The sequence below is a fragment of the Tupaia chinensis genome, unplaced genomic scaffold (assembly GCF_000334495.1).
Source record: "Tupaia chinensis unplaced genomic scaffold, TupChi_1.0 Scaffold138235_1, whole genome shotgun sequence".
Lineage (NCBI taxonomy): Eukaryota > Metazoa > Chordata > Mammalia > Scandentia > Tupaiidae > Tupaia > Tupaia belangeri.
This window is the reverse complement of record NW_006198133.1, coordinates 610,424-637,120: the sequence shown is the minus strand read 5'-3', so window position 1 is coordinate 637,120 and position 26,697 is coordinate 610,424. Positions and strand designations below refer to the sequence as shown.

The window sequence follows — 26,697 nt, the reverse complement described above, 5'->3', positions numbered from 1 at the left end:
CAGCCTTCTGCTGCATCTGGAACTAGAGATGTGTGCCAGTGTACCCAACTTTATAGACTGGCCTGAGATTAAACCCGGGCCTCCCATGTGGCCCTTGCCTGCTGAGTAGCTCTGTCATCCAGTGCCACCGCTGTGGCTGGGCGTGAAGAGGGTTGTGTTTGGTTTTGTTTTTTAATTCATGATAGTGCTTGCACATACAAGAGGGAGAGGGAGAAGCACCCATGACAGGATCTTGATCCCCTTCCCCCAGCCCTCCAACTCATCAGGACCTGGGTCCCTTGTGTTCTGAGGCTGACCAGGGGATCCAAACCACGGTTGGCCATGTGGCTTATAGCACTGCAGTTTACTGTGCTACCAACTCGCCACCAAGGCTGGCCCAGAGCAGCACTTTTCATGTTAAAAATAATTTATAGTTCACATACAGCTTATTAGTTGTCTGTGAGTAAATAGGAGATGATTTAAAAATTGACATAGCAATACTCTTAATTTAAACTTCTAGTAATTCATTTAAAAACCTAATTCTTATGCAAATTCCAAATTGATGTTATATATGAAATAATTTTTCTTTTATATAAAATAAGGCAGTCTAATTTTATTGTCAAATTTATGTTTTCATGAAAGCTTGAATCATCATTTTTAGAATTCTTTTAGTTAGAAGTTAGGTATATATAAACATATAGATACATATAACTCTATCTAATCTGTACTTTTTTTTAATTTAAAGGCTTTCAGTCCTGATGGCCGTTGGTTAATAAGTGCTGCAATGGACTGCACTATTAGGACTTGGGACCTCCCATCTGGATGGTAAGTTTCTCCTTAAATCTGTAACCTGTGCTGGATGCTTTCTTAGTCATTGTCTTTTCTCCTTAAATCTGTAACCTGTGCTGGATGATTTTTTTGTCATTGTCATAACATGTGATTTTACCGTGGTTAGTGGGTTATGTGCTTTTTGAATGTGAAGTATTTAGGAGTTTTTTCTAAGGTGACTATGTTTTATCCTTAGAGTACTTTTGATCTCTAAACAGCAGTGAATAGTATCTTGAAATATAACAATGAGAAAAACTCAAATCTCTCTTACTTTTCCCGTTCTTCAAAAAATTAAGAGCTGCAAAGAAATCTTAGGGAAGCTCATTTGGCCTTAGTGATACCTAGAAGTGGAATTCAGACTTTAGGACTGCAAACTTGGTTTTGGAGAGCTTTTTTTTTTTTTTTAAGTTTATGTAGAACTTAATTAAATGACCCAAACCCCTAACTTTCTCTTTTGTGTATTATATTTTCTTAATCTCTAACTGAGTTTTTAAAAGGCATTTGAGATACTGGAAAGCAGTGGATTGGGTAAAGCCTAGCAGTGTTCAGAAATCAGTTCATGGATCGAAACTTGCTACTGATTTAGTACCTGAAGAGCGACTCTTACTTATGAACAGTGGGAACCCATAGAGTGTGTGCATGTATATAAAAGGGGTCTTCAGGAACTTCTTGGAAATGTAGATTACTACGCATGGATTTCAGAATGTTTGCTCCAAATTAGACTCACACTTGAATTCCATTTCCACAAACTTTTTGAAGTCCCCTCGTGTATGTGTGCTTTGTTAAATATTATGTAACTGTAGATGTCATATAAAGGTATAGTTTTTAGTACAGAGTTGCTTAGATTCAGTACGAGAGAAGGAAGAGCAATGGGAAAAACAAAACATCTCATAAAAACATACCATAAGGAAGGCAATAAAAATGAGGAAGATGGCACTTTTTAATCTGAAACCGTCGTGAGCTGAGCTTCGTCCCGTTTTACTCTCTTCCTTCTCAGTACTTGGATGTGACTACATATGAAAGCAGCTTGACTTTAGAAAGGTGAAACTGCGACGTCCTCATTGCCCTTCAGGTTTGGTAACAGGCGCGAGGCACACCTGCCTGTCTGGCATGTGCCCCAGATGCAGGGCTCCGGAGTGGTGGCAGTTGGTCCGGCTCTGGTAGTGGGACTTTTGTTAATAGGTGGATCTCTTTTTCATTGAACAAAGAACAAAGCAAAATCTGAGTAGTTGTCTGTGTCCTCCAGCTTCAAAAAGTTCACCTGAAGTTGATGTGTTCTTAATTTAAAAACTTCTCGTAGGCGGTGTAGTGGTTAAGGCATTAGACTCACACATGACTGACTGGTTTGAATCCTAGACCTGGTAGTTTGAAACTCAGGCCAGGTGCATGTGCATGCTTGTGCACCCCAAATCCCGAGGAGAATGGAGAGAAGGGATTGTGTCATGGTCATCCTGAGGAGTGATTTCTCACTTTTTCTCTCTCTGTGTCTTCAGGAAGCACACACACCCTATAGCAAAATCTCTCTCTCAGAAAAGTTCTTTTTTTAAAGAAACTATTGGAAATATTACTAGTCTTTTTGGACTTTTCTTATTTCCCAAAAAGAACATTATTTAATTTAAATTACTTTAGGGTAGAAAAAAATAGTACAAGAAACTGAGTTGACATAATGCCCTTTTCATTTTCCTTATTTGTTTTGGTTTACATTAGGCAGGAAAGGTAGGTTAATGTGCAGCAGTACTAAATAGGCAAGATTTTTTTTTAAAGTGGTAAGTTTATCCTTGGACTAGAAGTATTGGGGTCTGAGAGTAGCACTCGAAGATAGAAACTTTTCACTCAGCCTCAGGCTCTGTCCTGAATTTACCATCTCAGTAAAAAGTTAAACAGATTTGAGTTGATAGGGTTTCAGCTCTAGTATCTTATTTTAGGTGAACATGGGATCATAAAGATGGTTGTAACTAGACAGCAAGAAATGTTAAATTCTTTTTAACAGAATTATTATTATTTTTTTTTTGGAGCAGTTTTCACTATAGGGCGCGTGCGCTCGCCAGACAGACAGAGAGAGACAGAGAGACAGAAAGCAAGAAATCACCCCCCCAAGGGGGATGGGCATGCCGCAGTCCCTTTTCCTCCATTCTCCTCTTGGGATCTTGGACACGTACGCACACGCGCCCGGCGTGAGTTTTAAGCCACCGGGTCCGGGACACGAACCACGGTCAACTACATGGAAGTCCAGCGACATAGCCATTACGCTAACTGCTGGTTCCCTAACAGAATTATTAAAAGAGATAATAATAAAGTCTAAACTGTCTGAACAAATGTATATTTTTCCTGAATATAAAAGACATAGTTCAGGCCAGCAGGTGGCATGGTAGTAGGGGTGCTGGACTCCTACATGGCTGACTGCGGTTCAAGTCCCAGACCTGGCAGCTTGCTTTCTCACTTCCTTTCTCTCTCTTTCACTTTCTCTCTCTGGTCAAACTAGAATGAATGAATGAATGAATGAATGAATAAAGTAAAACAATTTTTTTAAAAAAAGATGTAGTTCTTTGGTTAAAATTTGAAGTAGAACAGAAAACAAGTGAAATCTTCTTCTCAAAAACAACAGAAAAAGGCTCTATCAAACAACTTTTCCTCTTAATTGTGACTGGACTGACATTTACTGTGTGTCAGTTTCCAGTAGGTCTAGGCACTGTTCCTGTTGTTACTCAGTAATGAGGGAATGGAAGCCAGAGAGATTTGCCCCCAAGATGGCTTATTTGTTAGTGGCATAACATAAACAATTAACTTGACAAAGACAGTTCTCCCAACAGTTACGAAATAACCCTTGCCCAGATCGTGTTACACATTTTAAGGATGGGCTGGTTTTCTTGATACAGAAGATAAATAACAAGGTGGTGTGGTGGTTAAAGCACTGGACTCCCACATAGCCAGCCGCAGTTCAAGTCCTAGACCTGGCAGCTTGCTCTTTCACTTCTCTCTCCCTTGTTCTCTTACTCTCACTGTTTCTCTCTGGTGAGCACATGTGCCCCATAGCAAATTAAAAGAATAATAATAAATAAGACTAAAGAATTCTTTAAAAAATTTTAAAGATAAATAATAAGGAATGAGAATTAATATTTCATCATACAATTGTTTTTGATTCCTCTTCTTGTTTTTAACATAATTAGAACAGCAACCTTTGGAGAATCTGCTTCTTTCTTTCTTTTTTTAAATTTTTTTTTAGGTTTTTACCATAGGGCCCTTGTGCTCACCGGAGAGAAACAAAGAGAAGGAAAGTGAGAAATCTTCCCTTGGGGCAATGGCCACACTGCAATCCCTTCTCCATTCTCCTCTGGGGATTTTGGGCAGGCATGTCCACACACCTGGCGTGGTGTTTAAGCCAACAGGTCCAGGATTCAAACCGGACTCGGCCATGTGGGAGTCCAGTGCCTTAACTGCCATGTCACCTTCTGGTCCCCCTACTTCTGTCAGTAAACAATTTCATCATCTGTATGGCACATTAAATATATATTTTTATTTATTTATTTATTTATTTATTTTGGAGAGGTTTTTGCCTTAAGGCGTGTGCACTCGCCAGACACACAGAGAGAGACAGAGAGACAGAAAGCGAGAAATCACCCCTCAGGGGGGATGGCCACGTCGTAATCTCTTCTCCATTCTCCTCTCGTTATCTTGGGCACACACGCACATGAGCTGGCATGAGTTTTAAGCCACCTGGTCCGGGACTCAAACCACGGTCGACTACATGTTAATCTAGCGACATAGCCATTACACTAACTGCTGGTTCCTAGCATGTTAAATATTTAAAGAACGAACATCCTCATTGTATAAGCTGAGAAGTGAAACTGTCAATGAGTAAATCTTTGAACTCTTTGAAGAAGACAAACATAAAATTAAATAGCTTAAATAGAATTTTACATTTTGTTCTGTCTCACTCCACCTTCACCCCCACTTTTTAAGGAGCATTACATGAGAAGAATCAGAATAAAACATTGTTTTGCACTTTTCGTTGATGCACTCTTTTTTCTTGTCAGAAAAGTCATGATATATTTTTCTTTGTTTTTCTATGCAAAAATGCATTATGACTTTTCCAGTTACTCAATGGAAACAACTTACTGAATGTTCCTTGTACGTGCGGGGCACTATTCTTGGAAATCTCATCCCTCATAATAAGAATTTTAATATTCTTTCAGGAAAAAAAAAATACCTGTGATTTCATTTTTCAGGAGTAGCAGGAGACTCTATGGTAGGTTGAGATCTGGGATTACGCACGACCGTGCACACTATGAATTGATGTGGTGGTATAAAATATGCTGTGTATGTATGGAAATCACCTTCTCGACTTGGTGCTTCTACTTAATGGAAGAGAGTCTATACCCACACACCCCAGCTGTGGAAATGAAGTTGCACAGTGCAGTTAGCAAAATAATTCTAGTATCAAGTAAAATAAGTTTGCTCAAGTAGTACATTTTCTTAACAGACTCTAAACTCTTTAGGAAGTTTTATTCTTCATACTTACACTTTTAATGAATGACATTGATAAGACAGAAGAGATTGTAAGATCTGTGCTGTGTTTTAGATTTAATCTTATCTGTATACATTGGGATATTATCATCTGCTCTAGTTGCTTGGATTAAATCAATTAAAGTAACAGTCTCTGACATCTTTCTTTTTTATTTATTTTTTTGTTTGTTTGTTTGAGAGGTTTTTGCTATAGAGCGCGTGCACTCGCCAGACAGAGAGAGACATAGAGACAGAAAGCGAGAAATCACCCCCAAGGGGGGATGGTCACGCCGCAATCCCTTCTCCTCCATTCTCCTCTTGGGATCTTGGGCACGCACGCACACGCGCCCGGCATGAGTTTTAAGCCACCGGGTCCGGGACTCGAGCCGTAGTTGACTACGTGGGAGTCCAGCAACATAGCCATTACACTAACTGCTGGTTCCCAACAGTCTCTGACATCTAATAAATGTTCAGCAAATGTTTTCTTTCCCCCATTATCTTGATTCCCAAGAAACACCATTCTTGTGAACTTCCAGAGTAGGCTTGAGCAGAAATAAGACAAGCACTTAATACCCCTTCTCCCCCCAAAGCTTAGAATTAATTGTGTCCTGAATGCATTTTGGAGTTTGTTTCTAGTACTCCTAATTGGGGTCTTGCATTCATTGCATATAGTTCACATTTTCTTAAAAAAATGTATCTAACTTTGTTATTATTTATTTTTGTTTTACTTGATCATTGAGAGACAAAGAAAGAAAGGAAAAGTGAGAAAGCAAGCCACCAGGTCTGAGACTCGAACCACAGTCAGCTATGTGAGGGTCCAGTGTCACAACCACCACGTCACCTGCTGGCCCCAAAGTTTGCATTTTCAATGCCTCTTTCAACACACTGAGAGGTTATACTGTGGACAGACCACTTAATGTCTCCACCAAAGAGTCTTCATTTACACTTGAGCTACTCTTGGTCTACTCCATGAGTCACTACGTGGGTGTGCATCTGTGATCACATGTTGCTAGACCTGGAATTTCAGTAGGGGTTTTATATAGCCCCCTAATCTCATTTTTTCCAATACAAATAATGTTCTTTATTCTGATGGTAGATTTTCTTACAGAAGTAAAAATCATACTTTTGTATCCACAGATTCCATCTCCATGGATCTATGGTTAGACAACATTTGAAAAAACTGAAAAAAATCCTATAACATGACAATAATAAAAAATAATACAAATGAAAAGAATCAATGCGACACAACAGCTATTTATATAGCATTAACATTGTATTAGCTATTGTAGATGTTGTGGAGCTTATTTAAAGGATATGGAAAGATGTACTCAGGTTAATGCAAGAACTCCTATCACTTTATAAAAAGGACTTGTCCATCATGGACACCTAGGGACGATGGTGCCACTCTCTGCTTGAAGGTGTTTAGCAACTTCCCATCCATTGTAAGATGTAGACAAATTCAGATGCTTGCCGAGCTCAAGATTGTCCGCAGCCTCACGTGTGAGGAGTGGTAGCACCAAACTGCACCCCACTCTGCCCGAGTGTGTTCTCCCTGCCTAGCTCTCCACGTTTATCTCAGCCAGGGCATTTTTTTTTAGTCTTTTGAAATTCTGTCCATCCTTAAGACTTGCCTTGAACATCATGTTCTCTGTGAGCCTGTTCTCAGTCTCCTACTTGTGGTGGTCCCTCCTCTTTGCACTTAAACTGTGGGGTTAGTTTCCCTAAGCTGTTTATGGTTAAGCTCCATAGACTGAATCTTCCTGTCCTTGTTACATTGTAACCACATTAGTTTACATGGTTATCTATGTAAGAGACAGTACAATAAATTAGAATTTTCTTTATTACATTCCCTTACTTACAGCCATTTTGTTTTATTACTTCTGTTACTGTAGTAATATTATACTCTTTGCTGGGGAATGCTGATAACTAGAGTTATTTTAAATACATGACATTTTCAGAATAGCCCCAACATATTCTACTAACAGAATTTGGTCTTGGGACCAGCAGTTAGCGTAATGGCTGTGTCGCTGGACTCCCACGTAGTCAACCGCAGTTCACGTCCCGGACCCGGTGGCTTAAACTCACGCCGGGCATGTGTGCGTGCATCCCCAAGATCCTGAGAGGAGAATGGAGGAGAACGGATTGCGGCATGGCCATCCCCCCTGGGGGATGATTTCTCGCTTTCTATCTCTCTGTCTCTGTCTGTCTGGCAAGCACACGCGCCCTATAGCAAAAACCTCTCCAAAAAAAAAAAGAATTTGGTATTTAAAAATTAAAAAGCCAGCATTTCCTCCTGAATGCTGCCCATTGCTGAGATTCCTTTTCCAGTTAATTGCTGTACTTAGTGTTGAATCTTCCCATGTGAGAGATTGTTTTTATGTAGTAAGTTAGCAAACCTGTTAGTGATGACCTTCTGGAGTTGGAAATTTAAAAACAAATATATTTTGCATTTCTTTTATCTCTGTCTTTCAGCAAAAATGGTTTGTAAGAATTATATTCTTTTTTGTAGAGTTCAAATACTTTAACATCTCGGTTCTTTTTATAGCCTTATCGACTGCTTTTTGTTGGACTCAGCTCCTCTCAATGTGACCATGTCCCCTACCGGAGACTTTCTTGCAACCTCCCATGTGGATCACCTTGGGATTTATCTGTGGTGAGTTCTTTTTGGGGTAACGAGGAGAAGGAAAAGTGGTGCGATATTATTAAAGAATCACAGTTGTTAAAATTACCATGTAAGGGACCATCAGATGGCGTAATGGTTACGCCCCTAGACCCCATGTAGTCAACTATGGTTCAACTCCTGGACCCAATGGCTTAAAACTCACATTGGGTGGGTGTGCATGCATGTCCAAAATCCTGAGAGGAGAATGAAGAAGAAGGGATTGCAGTGTGGCCATCTTCCATGGAAGCTGACCTCTCACTTTCTCTGTCTGTCTCTATCTCTCTGGTGAGCTCACGCACCTATGGCAAAAATCTCTCTCACAAAAAAGTAAAATAAATAAAATTACTACTTAGTTCTTTTTTTCTTTTTTTTAATTAATGTTTTTTTTTACTTGGGACCAGCAGATGGCTTAATGGCTACGTTACTGGACTCCCATGTAGTCGACTGCAGTTCGAGTCCTGGACCCGGTGGCTTAAACTCACACCAGGTGCATGTACATGTGTGCCCAAGATCCCGAGAGGAGAATGGAGGAGAAGGGATTGTGGCATGGCCATCCCCTCTGGGGGGCAATTTCTCGCTTTCTGTCTCTCTGTCTCTCACTGTTGAGAGCATGTGCCCTATAGCAAAAACCTCTCAAAAAAATTTTTTTTTTCTTTCCTCTTAAAGCATGTGAGCTCATCCATGAGAGACAGAGAGAGAGAGAGAGAGAAAGTTCTTTCCAGGGAGATGGTCATGCTACAGTCCTTCTGTTCTGCTGTTGGGATTTTGGGAACACAGATACACATACATGCTCAACATGTTTCTCAAGCTGGTGAGTCCAGAACTTGATCGTGCAACTGGCCGTGTAGGATACAGCTTCCCCAGTCACCATGCCACCAGCTGGCCCTAGTTTTTCTTTTTTAATTTATTTTGATATTAATTTATAAGATGAAAATGTCACATAGTTAACACAGATATTTAAGTCACCATAAGTCTGAATAATTTGACGTCTGCTTGACCATTTAGATGGCTTTGTTCCAGCGTGTATTCCAAACCACATGGTTGATTATTATCTGTTATCATGTTTAGCTTTTATATGCGGAAAGGGTGGTGACTTTAAAAGACTGGGAAAAAAGGAGTCTCTAGCCAAGCCTGCATCCCTAATGCTTTGTGAACAAAACCAATCTCTTTCGGACTTCAGCCTGCTTTATAAAATAAGATGCAAGTGTGGACAAAATTATTTCTTTTTTTTTTTTTTGAGAGGTTTTTGCTATAGGGCGTGTGCGCTCACCAGAAAGACAGCAAGAAATCACCCCCCGGGGGGATGGCCACCCTGCAATCCCTTCTCCTCAGTTCTCCTCTCGGGATCTTGGGCACGCACACACACACGCCCGGCGTGAGTTTAAGCCAGTAGGTCTGGAATTCAAACCGCAGTTGACTGTGGGAGTCCAGCGACATAGCCATTATGCTAACTGCTGGTCCCCTGGACAAAATGATTTCTAAGATTCATCCTAGTTTCATGATTTTTCATAACCTTATGAAAGGGTGACTTTCAAATTCTACTATGACAATCTATAAGGAACTGATCATTCAAACTAAACCATAAATCACCTGGGTCAGAAAATTTTGTCTGTTTCTTGGGATATTTTGACATTTTTTATGTAAAAATGTGTCATGACTTTCCTGACAACCTAATAAACCTGTGTTAGTTATCCATAGCCAGGATGCAGATCTGGTGGCAGAACATGGTGGCCTGGATGGCCGTTCTGAGGAGGAAAATCTGTGACCATTTACAACCCAAGAATATGGTCAGCATATTCACTCTGGCTTACTGATGAGTCTACTTTCCTTCTGATGTAGTTTTTTAAAATGAAGATTAGTATTTGTCAAAGCAATTTATGAAGGTTATGTTCTCTTATAAAAGTATTAATCTACTACTAGTCTCTCTGAAATAAATACGTATTTGTTGTCTTAAAAATAGAGACTCCATTAATATGTTTATGGTGCCATCTATGACTTAAATGAAGTCGTTTTCAAGTTAATGCGATGTATCTCTGAGCTCTCTGCAGCCAAATTCAAGATTGTGGAGCTTATTGTCAGAAATGGGAGGTTTCTCTGAAGTAACTGTTTTTATAGCTCTTAAAATGCTGCTCGTGTTTGACTCCTCAGGTCCAATGTCTCCCTGTATTCAGTTGTTTCATTACGGCCACTTCCGGCAGATTATGCCCCTACCATAGTGATGCTTCCTGGTACTTGTCAAACCCAAGGTAATCACAAAATAGCAAAGTAATTTTTATGGTGTAGTATTGAAAGCCTAATATAGGGGATATTGCTACTGAGGCAAAGTTTAGTGCATCTAAAGGGTTAACTAATATGAACTATTTTGAGTGACTTCTTGAGTGTATGTAGAAACACAGTTGATGTAGTATTGCTAAGATATCTGATGATACACCAGTGCAGAAGTACTTTGGATCTAGTAATGGGCACTGTATTTAATATGAGAAAATACGGAGAAGAGGGACAATAGGGAAATTAAATGAAGAGAGGATACAGGGTTATGTTGAATGACCTTAGTATGAAGTAGAAGTAAATTTGGAATGAATTAAATTACTTTTCTATGATAAAAATGTCATTTTGCATTAATTTTGATTTATCTAAAAATTTTGTTAAGATGTAGACGTATCAGAAGAGACAATGGAACCAAGTGATGAAATGGTAGAGTACACTTCACCAGAACAGTTGAATGAGCAGTTGGTGACTCTGTCGCTTCTCCCTGAATCACGGTGGAAAAACCTCCTTAATCTTGATGTTATTAAGGTAATCCTGCAGCACACTTGCACCTAATGGTGGGCCCTAAGCACACATCCCAGAAACATTTCTTTTTTAATTAGCGTGAGTTTCCTCTGTTTCAAGGGTTCTGTGAGGAGCAACATATATAAGATATTAAAGATGATACCATCTAATTGAACATAAATCTAGTGTTATTGTCATAAGGTGCGCTATATAAATTGCTTTGAGATGTTTGGATGTGGCAAAATTACAACCTACAACTGCAGAGAGCTATGAGAAATTGGATGTTTTGGGCCAGCTGGTGGCATGGTGTTTGGGCGGCTGGACTCCTCATAGCTGGCTGCGTGGTTCAAGTCCCAGACCCAGGGGCTTGTGCATGCATGCCCAAATACTGAAAGAAGGGAGAAATGGAGGAGTAGGGATTAAGGCAGGATCATCCTCCGGGGGACAGGGGTGCCTTCCACTTTCCTTCTCTCTGACAAGTACACGTGCCCTCTGGCAAACAGGAAAAAAAAGAAAAACCAAGAAAAAAGAAATTGGATGATTTTAAATGCAGCCTAATAAAATAAGTTTTTTTTATCTTCAACATGAGGAAAAAACAGTTATTGTCATAGTGTGTATGCTTTTACTACCAGATATTTGAGGACCAGGAAAATCTCACTAGGCTTTTGTTTTCTGTAATTGCACCCTACTCTTGTCAGCCATTCTAGAGATCCGAGAAGCCTAAGCCTTCAGTGCCCGGCTCTTAAGTTAATGTGAACTAGGTCCTAGGTAATGTACCAACATTGATGAAGAAAAACTTCTAACCCCTTTGTTCAGGAGGAATTTACAGTTTTCTGAAAAATTGGCAAGTATGGTTATAGATTAGTATTTTTTTAAAGAATTATTTTTTGGGACCAGCAGTCGGTGTAATGGCTATATCCCTGGACTCCCATGTAGTCAACCACAGTTCGAGGACCAGACCTGGTGGCTTAAAACTCATGCCGGGCGCATGTGCGTGCGTGCCCAAGATCCCAAGAGGAGAATGGAGGAGAAGGGATTGTGGTGTGGTCACCCCCCCAGGGGGTGATTTCTCGCTTTCTATCTCTCTGTCTCTCTCTGTCTTTCTAGCGAGCACACACAACCTATAGCAAAAAACTCTCAAAAAAATATTATTTTTTAAATTTGTCTTATTTTTTTTTTAAGAAAGGTTTTTGCTATATGGTGCACATGCTCACTGGAGAGACATAGAAAGTGAGAAATTACCCACCAGGGGAGATGGCTATGTTTCAGTCTCCTCTCCATTCTCCTCTCAGGATTTTGGGAATGAATGCATACATACCCAGTATGAGTTTGAAGCCACCAGGTCCAGGACTCAAACATGGTTGATTACATGGAAGTCCAGCAACGTAACGCTTACATCGTGTGCTGGTCTCTGTCTGTTATTATTTTAATTTGTTGTAGGGCATGTGTGCTCACCAGAGCAAGAAAAGGTGAGAAGGCAAGCCTCCTGGTCTGGGACTCTAACCACAGTCTGCCATGTGGGAGTCCAGCACTTTAACCATCACACCACGTGCGCCCCACAGGCAGTTTATTTTAGAAAGGCTCTTCCTCTGATGGTCCTGAGATAGTGACATGTAGCTGCATATCCTCCGAAACAAAATTCAATTCATGGGAATTTTTCCTAATAGAATTTTTCTAATGCTTGAAATATTTTGTAAACCAGTAATCATGTTTCCTTTTAAAAGCACAAAATAATAAGGAAAAAGAAAGAAAAATTCCAACAAAATAAAACTAGGACCATGGTTTACAAAAAAATAAATACATTTTTTTTGAGAGACTAGTTATAGAGCACATACATTCACCAGAGAGACAGAAAGTGAGAAATCACTCCCCGGGGAGTAGGCCACAATGTAGTTACTTCTCCTCCATTCTTCTCTTGGGATTTTGGGCATGCACAGCTTGAGTTTCAAGCCACCAGGTCCAGGACTCAAACCGCAATTGACTGTGTTGGAAGTCCAGCAACATAACCATTATGCCATCTGCTGGTCCTGCAAAAAATACTTATCAAATTGTTTTTAGCATCAGAGTCTACTTCTGGCACCAAATTTCTTTCAGGAAAAGACATTCGAGAAACTGTTTTTTATTTACCATTTATGTAAATGTTACTGTCTATCCCATTTTGTTTAAGAGGTTTTTTTCAATACAAAGATTGATTAATGGCAGTTGATTAGTGACAAGTGCACGCATTGTAAAGCAAAAAGATTTTTATAAACAGAGTCCAGGGAACCAGCAGTTAGCATGATGGCTATGTCGCTGGACTCCCATGTAGTCGACCACGGTTCGTGTCCCGGACCTGGTGGCTTAAAACTCACGCCGGGCGCGTGTGCGTGCGTGCCCAAGATCCCGAGAGGAGAATGGAGGAGAAGGGATTGCAGCGTGACCATCCCCCCTGGGGAGTGATTTCTCACTCTCTATCTCTCTGTCTTTCTGGCGAGCACACATGCCCTATAGCAAAATCCTCTCTAACAAAGTAAAGGAATAAAAAAGTTCGCTCCCTATAGTTAAACCCCCCCCCCAAAAAAAACAGAGTTCAGGATTACTTAATAATCATTTCTTTTCCTAAATATTTATGTAAATGTATTTCAGTCAGATAAACTGGTTTTACGCGTTCTCTTGTACCTGTTGCTTTCTTTCTGTCTTCTTAGCAAGGGTGTGGGCAGTCCCTACGGGGAAGCTTTCATGAAAGAGAGCTGCGTAGTCAGGTGCCGTCTTATTGTAACATTCGGATCTGAACGGTCTCACTCTTCTTTTACTTTTGGTATTTGTCTTAAAATTGATTTAGAGCCACATATTAGAAAATGTTGGTGAGATACTTATTAGTCTTTTTCTCTTTTCATTTCTCTTAAACAGAAAAAGAATAAACCAAAGGAACCACCCAAAGTGCCCAAATCAGCACCGTTTTTTATTCCAACGGTTCCTGGCCTTGTGCCCAGATACGCTGCCCCTGAGCAGAATAGTGACCCCCAGCAGGTAAGAAGCAAATGGAGCATTCCTCGTGTGTGGGCTGTTGTTCGTGCGTGTTCTGTGCATTCGTGTCTGGTGAGATTCGTGTCCTTTGAGTAATATGTGTTTGTTTTTGTTTTAGTCTAAAGTGGTAAATCTTGGAATTTTGGCTCAGAAGTCAGATTTCTGCCTGAAACTTGAAGAAGGACTGGCAAATAATAAATGTAAGTTAAATTACAAAATATTTTAACAAGTATCTTTAGCTTGTTTATTTTAAATGAGATAATCAAGGAAATGTCAGATTTCCCAGTAACTTAAAGCAGACAGTGACTAAAAGGACTGAAATAGTGTTTCTAATCTGAAGTATTACCATTTTAACTTTCAGGTTTAACAAGCAGCACTAAACACAGATGCTATTATAATCTGTTGAGTACCTTTCTCACTTTCTGTGTGGAAAATTAGATTTTTTTTTTTATCATTGTAGATGGATACTTAATGATAGTAGTTACCGTAAGGAGGTCCTTCTTGACATGCATTTTATGTCAAAGTTTTGTTACCTGTTGTTTTTGTTAGAAGTAATTTGCTATCTTTTTGTTTTTGTTTACACATACAATTGACAATATCACAAAGACCTGTCTTAGGTAATTTTATATATTCCCAAATCATCCCATAAAATTTTTAAAATTTATTTGTTGGGGTCAGCAAGTGGTGTGGTAATTAAGGGTGCTGCACTCCCGCATGGCTAACCACACATCAAGTCCCGGACCTGGTGACTTGCTTCTTTCTCACTTTTGCTCTCGCTCCTTCCCTCCCTCTCTGGTCAAATTAATAATAAATAAAGTTAAATAAAATTATTCCTTTTAAAAAATTTATTTGTTGAGTATGTTAATATCTTAAGTTTTGTTTTTACATTTTCCTTTTTAAAAAAAATTGATATAAGGCATGTGTGCTCACCAGAGAGGAACTAGGGTGGGGGAGGTGAGAAAGTAACCCCCCCAGAGAGATGGCAACCCTGTAGTCCTCTCTCCTCTATTTTCCTCTTGGGATTTTTAGCACACTTGCACCTACCCCCCCACCCACCCACAACATGTTTTTCAAGCCTGTGGGTCCAGGACTTGAATCATATGGTTGGCCATGTGGGATCTAACTATCTTAACAACCACACCACCAGCTGCCCCAAAATATTTAGTTTTTGAAGGCTGTCATCTGTAACTAATAATGATGAATATTATGCTGTAATATGATGAACATTACTCTTTGGAACAGCAGGAAAAAAGTTTAAGTTATTGAAAATACATAAAACCTGATACTTTTAGTAGTTTTAAAACAGTTTTTAAAAATCACATTCTCCTGGGAAACTTACCTTATCTTCTTGTTTTATGATCTAAATGCTTTTGTTTTATATCAGTTTCACTTGAGTCCACACTGGCAAAAATTGAAGGTTACCAGGTAGACAAATAAAAGTAATACCACTTAATAAATACTGAAGGACAGGATATAAAATTGATTGGATTTTTATTATTGGAGATCTTTTTCAAAAAGTTAAAGGCATAGTCAGGATTTTTAATATTGGATAACTTTTTCAAAATGTTTTCAAAAAGCTAAAGGCATAGTCATTGCTTATAATATCAAATGACTCATAAAACTTGTTGAGTGTATTGAGTAGGTTTTTGTAGAATATGTATAAAACTAAATAAACTTCTAGGGAGGAGAAGTAATTAGGATTAGATAAAATCAAGGGGTGGGTTTTTTCCCCTGTTATTTGATATATTTCCATATTGTTACTATTTTTATGATCATGTGGAAATTATGTAACAATGTAAAAGAAAGAAAAATAAATCCTCTCACTTCATCCAATCCCCAGTGATAAGCAGTTCTGTATGTACCATTACACCTTTCGCATTGATTCTGGAACAGCAGGAAAAAAGTTTAAGTTATTGGAAAATACATAAAATTTGGTACTTTCAGTAGTTTTTATTGGATTACTCTCATGATTTGTACTGATTCTCACTTACGGGATTCATTCTTCTACTTAACATGAAAAGATTAACCCACAGGAAGAATTTCCTGTGCTATTTATACATAGTTTGGAGTATGAAGGAAAACTTATTTCCTACGTGAAATAGTGACAGTTAATAAGTGTATTCTTTTAAAACTTAATGCAGATGAAGCTGCTCTCAACCTTCTGAAGGAGTTAGGTCCGTCAGGAATTGAAACAGAGCTGCGAAGCTTGTCTCCTGACTGTGGTGGGTCTGTAGAAGTCATGCAGAGCTTCCTGAAAATGATCGGGACGATGTTGGACAGAAAGCGTGACTTTGAGTTAGCTCAGGCATACCTTGCCTTGTTTCTGAAGGTGAGTCCAATGTGAAATGACTGTCCAGCTTGCCTCTCTCGATAGCATTGCTGTCTGATAGAACTTTCTGGAACTACGGGAATGGTCTATATTCACACTGTCTAAAAAATAGGGCAGCACGTGCTTGAAATATGGCTAATGTGATTGAGAAACTAAACCTTTAGTTATAGAATTTAAATTTAAATAATCTCATGTGGCTAAAGACTTACCGGATTGGACAGCTACACAACACAGCTTGATAGTTTTGTTTTGTTTGTTTTTACTCAGCTGCCCAATTTGAGCTCTGCCTTCTGACTTTGTTGCACCCATTTGCTACAGTATGTTGAGCCATTGCCCTTTCAAGTAGTTACATTTTGGAAGTTTTTCTTTTAAATTCTTGCCACTCAACTGAGAGAGAAAGTGAGACAGCGCCTCAGCCTCCGTTTCCCCTCCTGTTGTGATTGTGGTCACACGTGCACATGCATCTGGCGTGTTTTTCAAGCCAGTTGACTAGGGCCTGGAACTGTGCTGCCTGCCATACAAGATCCAGTTGCCTTCACCACACCGTGGGCTGCCCCATTTTGGAGGTTTTTCTGTACTCATGAGAGAAAGTCAGGTTTTGTGTTTGTTTGTTGGTTCTACTGCAGTCAGAATAGCTCTCTCTTCCACAGCTGAGGGAGGTTCAAGTGATTTGGCAACAACAGCGTTGCTCTTGATTAATTGACAGCAATGCACTCAGTGACGGGGATTTGATCTGGCACACGCATTAGGCAGCGTTGCTGCTGTGTGAGTGTCTGTCACAGGGCATGCTTCCACAGACTGAGCTGGTATGCAGTGGCTGCGTGGTGCTGTCTGATGGCTCGTCACATGCGCAGTCAGTCCTGGGCCAGGCGTCTCTGTGGCATGTGGCTGTGATGGCTAGCTCGCGTCATTGTTTCTTTGCCAGAGAGACAGAAAGTGAGAGTGCATTTCTCCCCTACCCCTAGGGGTGGCTCAGCTAGCCCCTCCTCCTCCATTTCTGTCTCCTAGTGGGATTTGGGCATGCACGCACACATGCCCGAGTATCTGGGTCCAGGACTCTAACCACGCAGTTGGCCCTGTGGGTTCCAGCTGCCTTAACCACCACACTGGTTAAGGCAGCTGGCCCACGAGAATTCATGTTTAGAGAGCCTACTTTAGTGGTATAATGTGTTGAAGTAAGTAAATGATGCTGATTTTTAGTAATAACAGATAGGATTATTTATCTCATTAATATCTAAAATGTGTTTTCACTTGTTCTGTTAAAAAGTTAAGTAAAAGTGAAGCCAGCAGGTGGCATAATGGTTAAGGCACTGGACTTCCACATGGTCGACTGTGGTTCAAGTCCCTGACCTGGCAGCTTGAAAATATGATGGCTATGTCGCTGGACTCCCATGTAGTCGACCACGGTTCGTGTCCCGGACCTGGTGGCTTAAAACTCACGCCGGGCGCGTGTGCGTGCGTGCCCAAGATCCCGAGAGGAGAATGGAGGAGAAGGGATTGCAGCGTGACCATCCCCCCTGGGGAGTGATTTCTCGCTTTCTGTCTCTATGTCTCTCTCTGTCTGTCTGGAGAGCGCACGCACCCTATAGTGAAACCCCCCCCCCAAAAAAACAGAGTTCAGGATTACTTAATAATCATTTCTTTTCCTAAATATTTATGTAAATGTATTTCGGGCAGATAAACTGTGGTTTTACGCGTTCTCTTGTACCTGTTGCTTTCTTTCTGTCTTCTTAGCAAGGGTGTGGGCAGTCCCTACGGGGAAGCTTTCATGAAAGAGAGCTGCGTAGTCAGGCGCCGTCTTATTGTAACATTCGGATCTGAACGGTCTCACTCTTCTTTTACTTTTGGTATTTGTCTTAAAATTGATTTAGAGCCACATATTAGAAAATGTTGGTGAGATACTTATTAGTCTTTTTCTCTTTTCATTTCTCTTAAACAGAAAAAGAATAAACCAAAGGAACCACCCAAAGTGCCCAAATCAGCACCGTTTTTTATTCCAACGGTTCCTGGCCTTGTGCCCAGATACGCTGCCCCTGAGCAGAATAGTGACCCCCAGCAGGTAAGAAGCAAATGGAGCATTCCTCGTGTGTGGGCTGTTGTTCGTGCGTGTTCTGTGCATTCGTGTCTGGTGAGATTCGTGTCCTTTGAGTAATATGTGTTTGTTTTTGTTTTAGTCTAAAGTGGTAAATCTTGGAATTTTGGCTCAGAAGTCAGATTTCTGCCTGAAACTTGAAGAAGGACTGGCAAATAATAAATGTAAGTTAAATTACAAAATATTTTAACAAGTATCTTTAGCTTGTTTATTTTAAATGAGATAATCAAGGAAATGTCAGATTTCCCAGTAACTTAAAGCAGACAGTGACTAAAAGGACTGAAATAGTGTTTCTAATCTGAAGTATTACCATTTTAACTTTCAGGTTTAACAAGCAGCACTAAACACAGATGCTATTATAATCTGTTGAGTACCTTTCTCACTTTCTGTGTGGAAAATTAGATTTTTTTTTTTATCATTGTAGATGGATACTTAATGATAGTAGTTACCGTAAGGAGGTCCTTCTTGACATGCATTTTATGTCAAAGTTTTGTTACCTGTTGTTTTTGTTAGAAGTAATTTGCTATCTTTTTGTTTTTGTTTACACATACAATTGACAATATCACAAAGACCTGTCTTAGGTAATTTTATATATTCCCAAATCATCCCATAAAATTTTTAAAATTTATTTGTTGGGGTCAGCAAGTGGTGTGGTAATTAAGGGTGCTGCACTCCCGCATGGCTAACCACACATCAAGTCCCGGACCTGGTGACTTGCTTCTTTCTCACTTTTGCTCTCGCTCCTTCCCTCCCTCTCTGGTCAAATTAATAATAAATAAAGTTAAATAAAATTATTCCTTTTAAAAAATTTATTTGTTGAGTATGTTAATATCTTAAGTTTTGTTTTTACATTTTCCTTTTTAAAAAAAATTGATATAAGGCATGTGTGCTCACCAGAGAGGAACTAGGGTGGGGGAGGTGAGAAAGTAACCCCCCCAGAGAGATGGCAACCCTGTAGTCCTCTCTCCTCTATTTTCCTCTTGGGATTTTTAGCACACTTGCACCTACCCCCCCACCCACCCACAACATGTTTTTCAAGCCTGTGGGTCCAGGACTTGAATCATATGGTTGGCCATGTGGGATCTAACTATCTTAACAACCACACCACCAGCTGCCCCAAAATATTTAGTTTTTGAAGGCTGTCATCTGTAACTAATAATGATGAATATTATGCTGTAATATGATGAACATTACTCTTTGGAACAGCAGGAAAAAAGTTTAAGTTATTGAAAATACATAAAACCTGATACTTTTAGTAGTTTTAAAACAGTTTTTAAAAATCACATTCTCCTGGGAAACTTACCTTATCTTCTTGTTTTATGATCTAAATGCTTTTGTTTTATATCAGTTTCACTTGAGTCCACACTGGCAAAAATTGAAGGTTACCAGGTAGACAAATAAAAGTAATACTACTTAATAAATACTGAAGGACAGGATATAAAATTGATTGGATTTTTATTATTGGAGATCTTTTTCAAAAAGTTAAAGGCATAGTCAGGATTTTTATTATTGGAGATCTTTTTCAAAAAGCTAAAGGCATAGTCATTGCTTATAATATCAAATGACTCATAAAACTTGTTGAGTGTATTGAGTAGGTTTTTGTAGAATATGTATAAAACTAAATAAACTTCTAGGGAGGAGAAGTAATTAGGATTAGATAAAATCAAGGGGTGGGTTTTTTCCCCTGTTATTTGATATATTTCCATATTGTTACTATTTTTATGATCATGTGGAAATTATGTAACAATGTAAAAGAAAGAAAAATAAATCCTCTCACTTCATCCAATCCCCAGTGATAAGCAGTTCTGTATGTACCATTACACCTTTCGCATTGATTCTGGAACAGCAGGAAAAAAGTTTAAGTTATTGGAAAATACATAAAATTTGGTACTTTCAGTAGTTTTTATTGGATTACTCTCATGATTTGTACTGATTCTCACTTACGGGATTCATTCTTCTACTTAACATGAAAAGATTAACCCACAGGAAGAATTTCCTGTGCTATTTATACATAGTTTGGAGTATGAAGGAAAACTTATTTCCTACGTGAAATAGTGACAGTTAATAAGTGTATTCTTTTAAAACTTAATGCAGATGAAGCTGCTCTCAACCTTCTGAAGGAGTTAGGTCCGTCAGGAATTGAAACAGAGCTGCGAAGCTTGTCTCCTGACTGTGGTGGGTCTGTAGAAGTCATGCAGAGCTTCCTGAAAATGATCGGGACGATGTTGGACAGAAAGCGTGACTTTGAGTTAGCTCAGGCATACCTTGCCTTGTTTCTGAAGGTGAGTCCAATGTGAAATGACTGTCCAGCTTGCCTCTCTCGATAGCATTGCTGTCTGATAGAACTTTCTGGAACTACGGGAATGGTCTATATTCACACTGTCTAAAAAATAGGGCAGCACGTGCTTGAAATATGGCTAATGTGATTGAGAAACTAAACCTTTAGTTATAGAATTTAAATTTAAATAATCTCATGTGGCTAAAGACTTACCGGATTGGACAGCTACACAACACAGCTTGATAGTTTTGTTTTGTTTGTTTTTACTCAGCTGCCCAATTTGAGCTCTGCCTTCTGACTTTGTTGCACCCATTTGCTACAGTATGTTGAGCCATTGCCCTTTCAAGTAGTTACATTTTGGAAGTTTTTCTTTTAAATTCTTGCCACTCAACTGAGAGAGAAAGTGAGACAGCGCCTCAGCCTCCGTTTCCCCTCCTGTTGTGATTGTGGTCACATGTGCACATGCATCTGGCGTGTTTTTCAAGCCAGTTGACTAGGGCCTGGAACTGTGCTGCCTGCCATACAAGATCCAGTTGCCTTCACCACACCGTGGGCTGCCCCATTTTGGAGGTTTTTCTGTACTCATGAGAGAAAGTCAGGTTTTGTGTTTGTTTGTTGGTTCTACTGCAGTCAGAATAGCTCTCTCTTCCACAGCTGAGGGAGGTTCAAGTGATTTGGCAACAACAGCGTTGCTCTTGATTAATTGACAGCAATGCACTCAGTGACGGGGATTTGATCTGGCACACGCATTAGGCAGCGTTGCTGCTGTGTGAGTGTCTGTCACAGGGCATGCTTCCACAGACTGAGCTGGTATGCAGTGGCTGCGTGGTGCTGTCTGATGGCTCGTCACATGCGCAGTCAGTCCTGGGCCAGGCGTCTCTGTGGCATGTGGCTGTGATGGCTAGCTCGCGTCATTGTTTCTTTGCCAGAGAGACAGAAAGTGAGAGTGCATTTCTCCCCTACCCCTAGGGGTGGCTCAGCTAGCCCCTCCTCCTCCATTTCTGTCTCCTAGTGGGATTTGGGCATGCACGCACACATGCCCGAGTATCTGGGTCCAGGACTCTAACCACGCAGTTGGCCCTGTGGGTTCCAGCTGCCTTAACCACCACACTGGTTAAGGCAGCTGGCCCACGAGAATTCATGTTTAGAGAGCCTACTTTAGTGGTATAATGTGTTGAAGTAAGTAAATGATGCTGATTTTTAGTAATAACAGATAGGATTATTTATCTCATTAATATCTAAAATGTGTTTTCACTTGTTCTGTTAAAAAGTTAAGTAAAAGTGAAGCCAGCAGGTGGCATAATGGTTAAGGCACTGGACTTCCACATGGTCGACTGTGGTTCAAGTCCCTGACCTGGCAGCTTGAAAATCACACCAGGCAGGTGGGCAAGCAAGCCAAACATCCCGAGAAGAGAATGGAAGAAAAGGGATTGCAGTGTGGCCGTACCCTCCCGGGGTGGTGGGGTGATTTTTACTTTCTGTTTCTCCATTGAGTGCACATGCCCTATAGCAAAAAAATCTCTCAAAAGAAGAAAGTTAATTAAAAGTTAGATATTTATACAGTAGTATATAGGATTAAAAAACAGAAAAGTCACAAATTGTCTCTGTATCTTTTCCCAAATGTACAAAGTTCTAGCTCCTGAATATAACTTTACCTGTGTTAGAGACAAAGTGGGGCAAGGAGATGGTGTGGTGATAAGGATGCTGGACTCCCACATGGTCGACTGCGGTTCAAATCCCAGACCTGGCCGTTTGAAAATCACAGCACATGTGTGTGTGTGCCCAAAATTCTGAGAGCAGATTGGAGAAGGGATAGTGGGTCAAATCCTAGACCCAGCAGCTTTGAAATCACGCTCGGTGCATGTGTATACATGCCCAGAGTCCTGGGAGGAGTTTGGAGAAGAAGGGATTGAGGCATGGCTGTCCACCCAGGGTGTGATTTCTCTTCCCCTCTCCCTGTCGCTCTTCCTGTCTCTGTCCAGTGAGTGCCTATAGCAAAACCTTAAAAATACATAAAGTGAGAAGCGGCCAAGGACCTGCGTGCCATTCATTCCCCGTGGCTCGCATTCCCAAGTACAGAAATGCTGACTTAGTGTTGGAACCGGGACCTTCTCCACATCGGGCCGTGAGCTGTCCAGGGTGGAGGAGAGATGACCGCATCAGCTCACTGAGGGAACGACATACTGCAAAAGAGCTCACGATAAAGAAAAGTCTGACAGACAGGAGGGGAAAGGGAGACAGTAACAAGCCAGTGTTTTAAGGGGAAAAAAAAAGAAAAAAATCTTAGTTCTCTTGGGAGAAAACTTGAATCCAAAGTAGGTAAAATTTTTCTTTTCATAAATGTTTAATTATTTTTTTCAGTTGCACCTTAAAATGCTTCCTTCAGAGCCAGTCCTCCTAGAAGAAATAACAGCGTTGTCGTCACAGGTGGAAGAGGACTGGACCCATCTCCAGACACTGTTCAATCAGAGCATGTGTGTGTTAAATTATATCAAAAGTGCCTTGCTGTAAAATAAACAGAAGTGACTGCATCCGACATTTGTATTTAATGGGTTCACTTTAACTCATTTTTTATTTTTTACATTGAACATGAGAAGAAAATAAACCATGGCACTACTGACTTTCCACTTTAAATACCAAATTCTTTCTTGAAACAAAATGATGCCTGCCTTTTGTTTTGAAGTCCTAAATAACTACACAGATGCTTTATTTTCAAAGTCTCTTTATGTCAGCTACTTTCATGACTAATCATTTCTTACTTCTGTCTCTCTGTCTCTTTGTCTCTCCGGTGCGCCCATTCGCCTGCCAGCAAAATCTCTCGGGGGGGTGGGGGGGGAGACTGTATTATGTGAAGGTACTTTGCACCACGCACTCACCAGTAGGACTCGGTGCGTCAGTCACTAGGCTTAGGTCACGAGTTGGACCCTCCCGAGTACAGAGACGGCCCCACGGAACCACAGGCTGGGAAAGGAGAGTCATTTCCCAAGGAAATGAGCTCACTGGCTAATGGGGGAAGGTGAGCATGTCAGATACCCGCTGCGCTATGTCTGAAAATATGGTGCTTCTTCCTGGAGGGTCAGTGTTACACACGGATCTAAGGAAGTACTTCCTTTAATTCTGTATACCTGGAGGTTTTGTAAGGCTGTTGGCTTTCTTAGAGTAAAAGCCATGAGGGGAGGAAGGAGCAGGACGGTTCATATGTGTGCCTTGTATGCAGGAGCTAAGCCCCCACAGCTGCCCGCCTGCACAGGGCTGCCAGGGCATCGAGACGCCGTGGTGCTGCGACTGCCTGCCAGCCAGCGTTAATAGTCTTAAGGTGGTATTTTCTACCGTGTGTTCTAGAGAACTCTTAATTGCAGATTGCAGAAACCTTTGGTGTTTGTCTAAGCACAAAGGGGTTTTCTTTCTTTTTAAGAATTCAGGGATACTGGGTTATTGTATAAGGATTGGGCAGTTTTGAGGAATTTATTTGTACCCAGGGACTGGCAGAGGGTTCTGTTTTGGTTCACACGCAGTTTCCATGACTGGATGATCTTGGAGGGTTCTGGAAGTCTCCACCTGCTCCTGACAGTAATGAGGGAGGGAGCAGAGAAGTGCCTGCAGGCCTGCTTCAGAGCTCGGCAGGACGGACAGAGGGTGACGATCCATCCTAGCCAGCCGAAAGGCCAATGGAGACTTGACACAGGCTAAGTGAGACCATGGCCTTGAGGGTGAGCTGAGGATCTGGCAGTAGAAGGCCTCCCCTCTGCACGTCTCTGAAAGGAGAAAGACTGAATCATCGGGAGGGAGGAAACGACTGTAGTAGGGAATTGGAAATACCTATCCCAAGTGCCTAAGAAATGGGAGACAGGCACTTTTGTCTGTTTACTGGGACGGGGACTCCCGGCAGTCGCATGCTGCGGTCTCACCAGGCTTTCAGCCAGCCAGCACCCCGGGCACTCCCAACACACCTGGCAGGTTTGGGTCCACCCCAGCCTTCCCCAGGGCTCCGGTCTTGGGCAGCAGGGCCCTGCCACCTGTCACCATGGCTGGACCTGGACACTTTAATTGGTAGTTTTGTCTTCCCCCCCCACCCCCAAATCCGGTGGTATAGGGGCTTCTGAGGAAATGTACTCCGTTAAGTAAAGGATTCTTTTCGGTGCCTCTGTCCTGTGTGTTCAGTTTTCCATTCCATGTATGCTAAGTCCAGCTCCAGCTAAACCTACAAAGTATCTCTGAAAGGTACGTAAAATTCAGTACTCAGTTCTCATCTCCGGTTTTTAGATTTATCACCACCACAGATGTGTAACAGTGGCTTAATGTTAACTGAAAAAGTTTAGGATAAATCATGGTAAATAATCTTTTGCAGTATCCATACCCTGCTGTGATAGCCAGGAATCGATGTTTTGGAGACGGGTGCTTTTCTGCCGCTTCGCTTTCTTCCACTATCCCGCACTGACTGCCAGGCCTTACACTTCACTTACTTTGGCTCTTTTTCCGAGTGAACCTCCAGGTCCAGCCCTGTGCCATGACTGCCTGCTCCACACTCCTGGCCACACCCTGCTCTCCAGAGTGCGTCTCACACGAGCCCCATGGGCGAGAAGGCGGTGTGGGCGAGCACTCTGCAGCGTGGACGGCCTCCCCACGTGCAGCAGGCCTGGCTGATCCATGCACTCTGGCGCTCACCGGCTCCTCTCTGAGCCGCCTCCCCACGTGCAGCAGGCCTGGCTGATCCACGCACTCTGGCGCTCACCGGCTCCTCTCCCACCCATGCTCCTCTGCCTGCCTCCTCCTCACCGTGGGATGACGAGTCAAGTGCCGAGCTGGGCCTGTCCGGCCTGGTCTGCTCTCGGACACTCGAAGCCCATCCTTCCGTGATCCCCCTCTCAGCAGAGACGAGCTTGTTTCTGAGTTCACAGTTCCCAGGTAGTGACAGGAGTTTCTCCTTTTGTCTAAAAGTGGCGTGTGGGCAGGCAGTGGGGTGAGTTCCACAAGTTGCCGCAACATAGACCCGTAGGGCCGGCTGGTGGTGTGGACAAGGCGGCTGATCGCACCTGGCTGGCCGCATGGTTCAAGTCCTCACACCAACCGCCTGAGAGCCAAACTGGGAGGGTGCGTGCGTGCCCCAAATCCTGAGTGGAGAATGGAGAAGGGGCTGTGTCACAGCCACCCCCCGGGGTGATTTCTCACTCACACACACGTGAACTGCATGGGACAAAGGACGAGGCAGCAGGCCTCTGCGAGCTGTGTTGCTGCCCTATGGAGAACTGAGAGGAGAAAAAGATCCCACCTGTCCGTTCCCGGATGATAACTGACAGCCAGATCTGGGGACACAGGCTAGGGTCCACCTTGCTGCTTGTCAGACGAGCCCATTTCCTGAGGACTGGGTGCAGTTTGGGCTCTCGCCGCCCAAACCTGATGGCAGGCGGAGGCAGGACTGATGACAAGGCGAAGGTGCTTCTCATGTGGGAGCCACGGAAGGTGGGGGCAGGACGTCTGTGGGGCCCTGTGCTTCTCCCAGCCTGTACCAGTTCCTTCCACAGAGGTTCACCCTGTGATCTTGGATGGGGTATGGCAAGATGTCAGCGAACCCAAGGCCAATGAGCTGAAGCCCCTGACGCCCCTCCAGGGCGTGGACGGTGTGGGGGAGGCAGCACGGCCAAGGGAGGGCACAGGAGGGCACGTGGAGAGGACAAGCCGTGCAGCAGGAGCAGGGTTGGGAGGGTGCGGTGGTGCGGCAGGCCGGTAGGATTCAGAGACCTAGGGGAGGGGAAGGTGCAGGAGGAGGGCTGGGAGGGCATGGAGCCCTCGCCCCTGGGCATGTGAGAAGGCAAGGGTCTCTGACCTGGAGACAAACGAGACTGCTTCAAATGAAACCATTAAAAGGTAACTTGATTCTGGGGGCTGCTAGCTCCACATTAGTACTCTTTGTTCAGTTTTTTTAATAAGATTTATTTTTATATGGGTTGGTCCTGCCAGATCCCCCACAGGTCGCTGCAGCTGGAGTCTTGGCCCAGTGTGAGAAGTAAGCCCAGTGTGTGTGCGCAGTGCCCAACCCTGGCAGGATGGAGGAGTGGAGGGAAAGGGATTGTAGCATGATCGGGCCCCATTAGGGGTGCTTTCTCCCCTTTCCTCTCACCCTCCATCTCTCTGGCAAGCACATACACCCTCTGGCAATTAAAGGTAAGACCTTCTGATTTATCTAACCAGTCACCCATCTGTACACCCACCCTTCTGTGTCGCTATCCCCTGTGGCTGCCTAGATTTAC

General features: G+C 42.1%; 1 protein-coding gene across 1 annotated transcript in view; it reads left to right on the top strand.

Moving 5' to 3' along the window:
• Positions 1–22,980, top strand: part of WDR36 (WD repeat domain 36) — a 51,156-nt gene extending 28,176 nt beyond the window's left edge. The window contains 8 exon segments of the mRNA XM_006161107.3: positions 725–804; positions 7,856–7,963; positions 10,121–10,218; positions 10,623–10,768; positions 13,634–13,753; positions 13,869–13,950; positions 15,892–16,079; positions 22,811–22,980. Of these exon segments, the coding sequence (XP_006161169.1) occupies positions 725–804; positions 7,856–7,963; positions 10,121–10,218; positions 10,623–10,768; positions 13,634–13,753; positions 13,869–13,950; positions 15,892–16,079; positions 22,811–22,960 (972 nt within the window). The 3' untranslated portion in view covers positions 22,961–22,980.
• Positions 22,981–26,697: the final 3,717 nt, after the last annotated feature.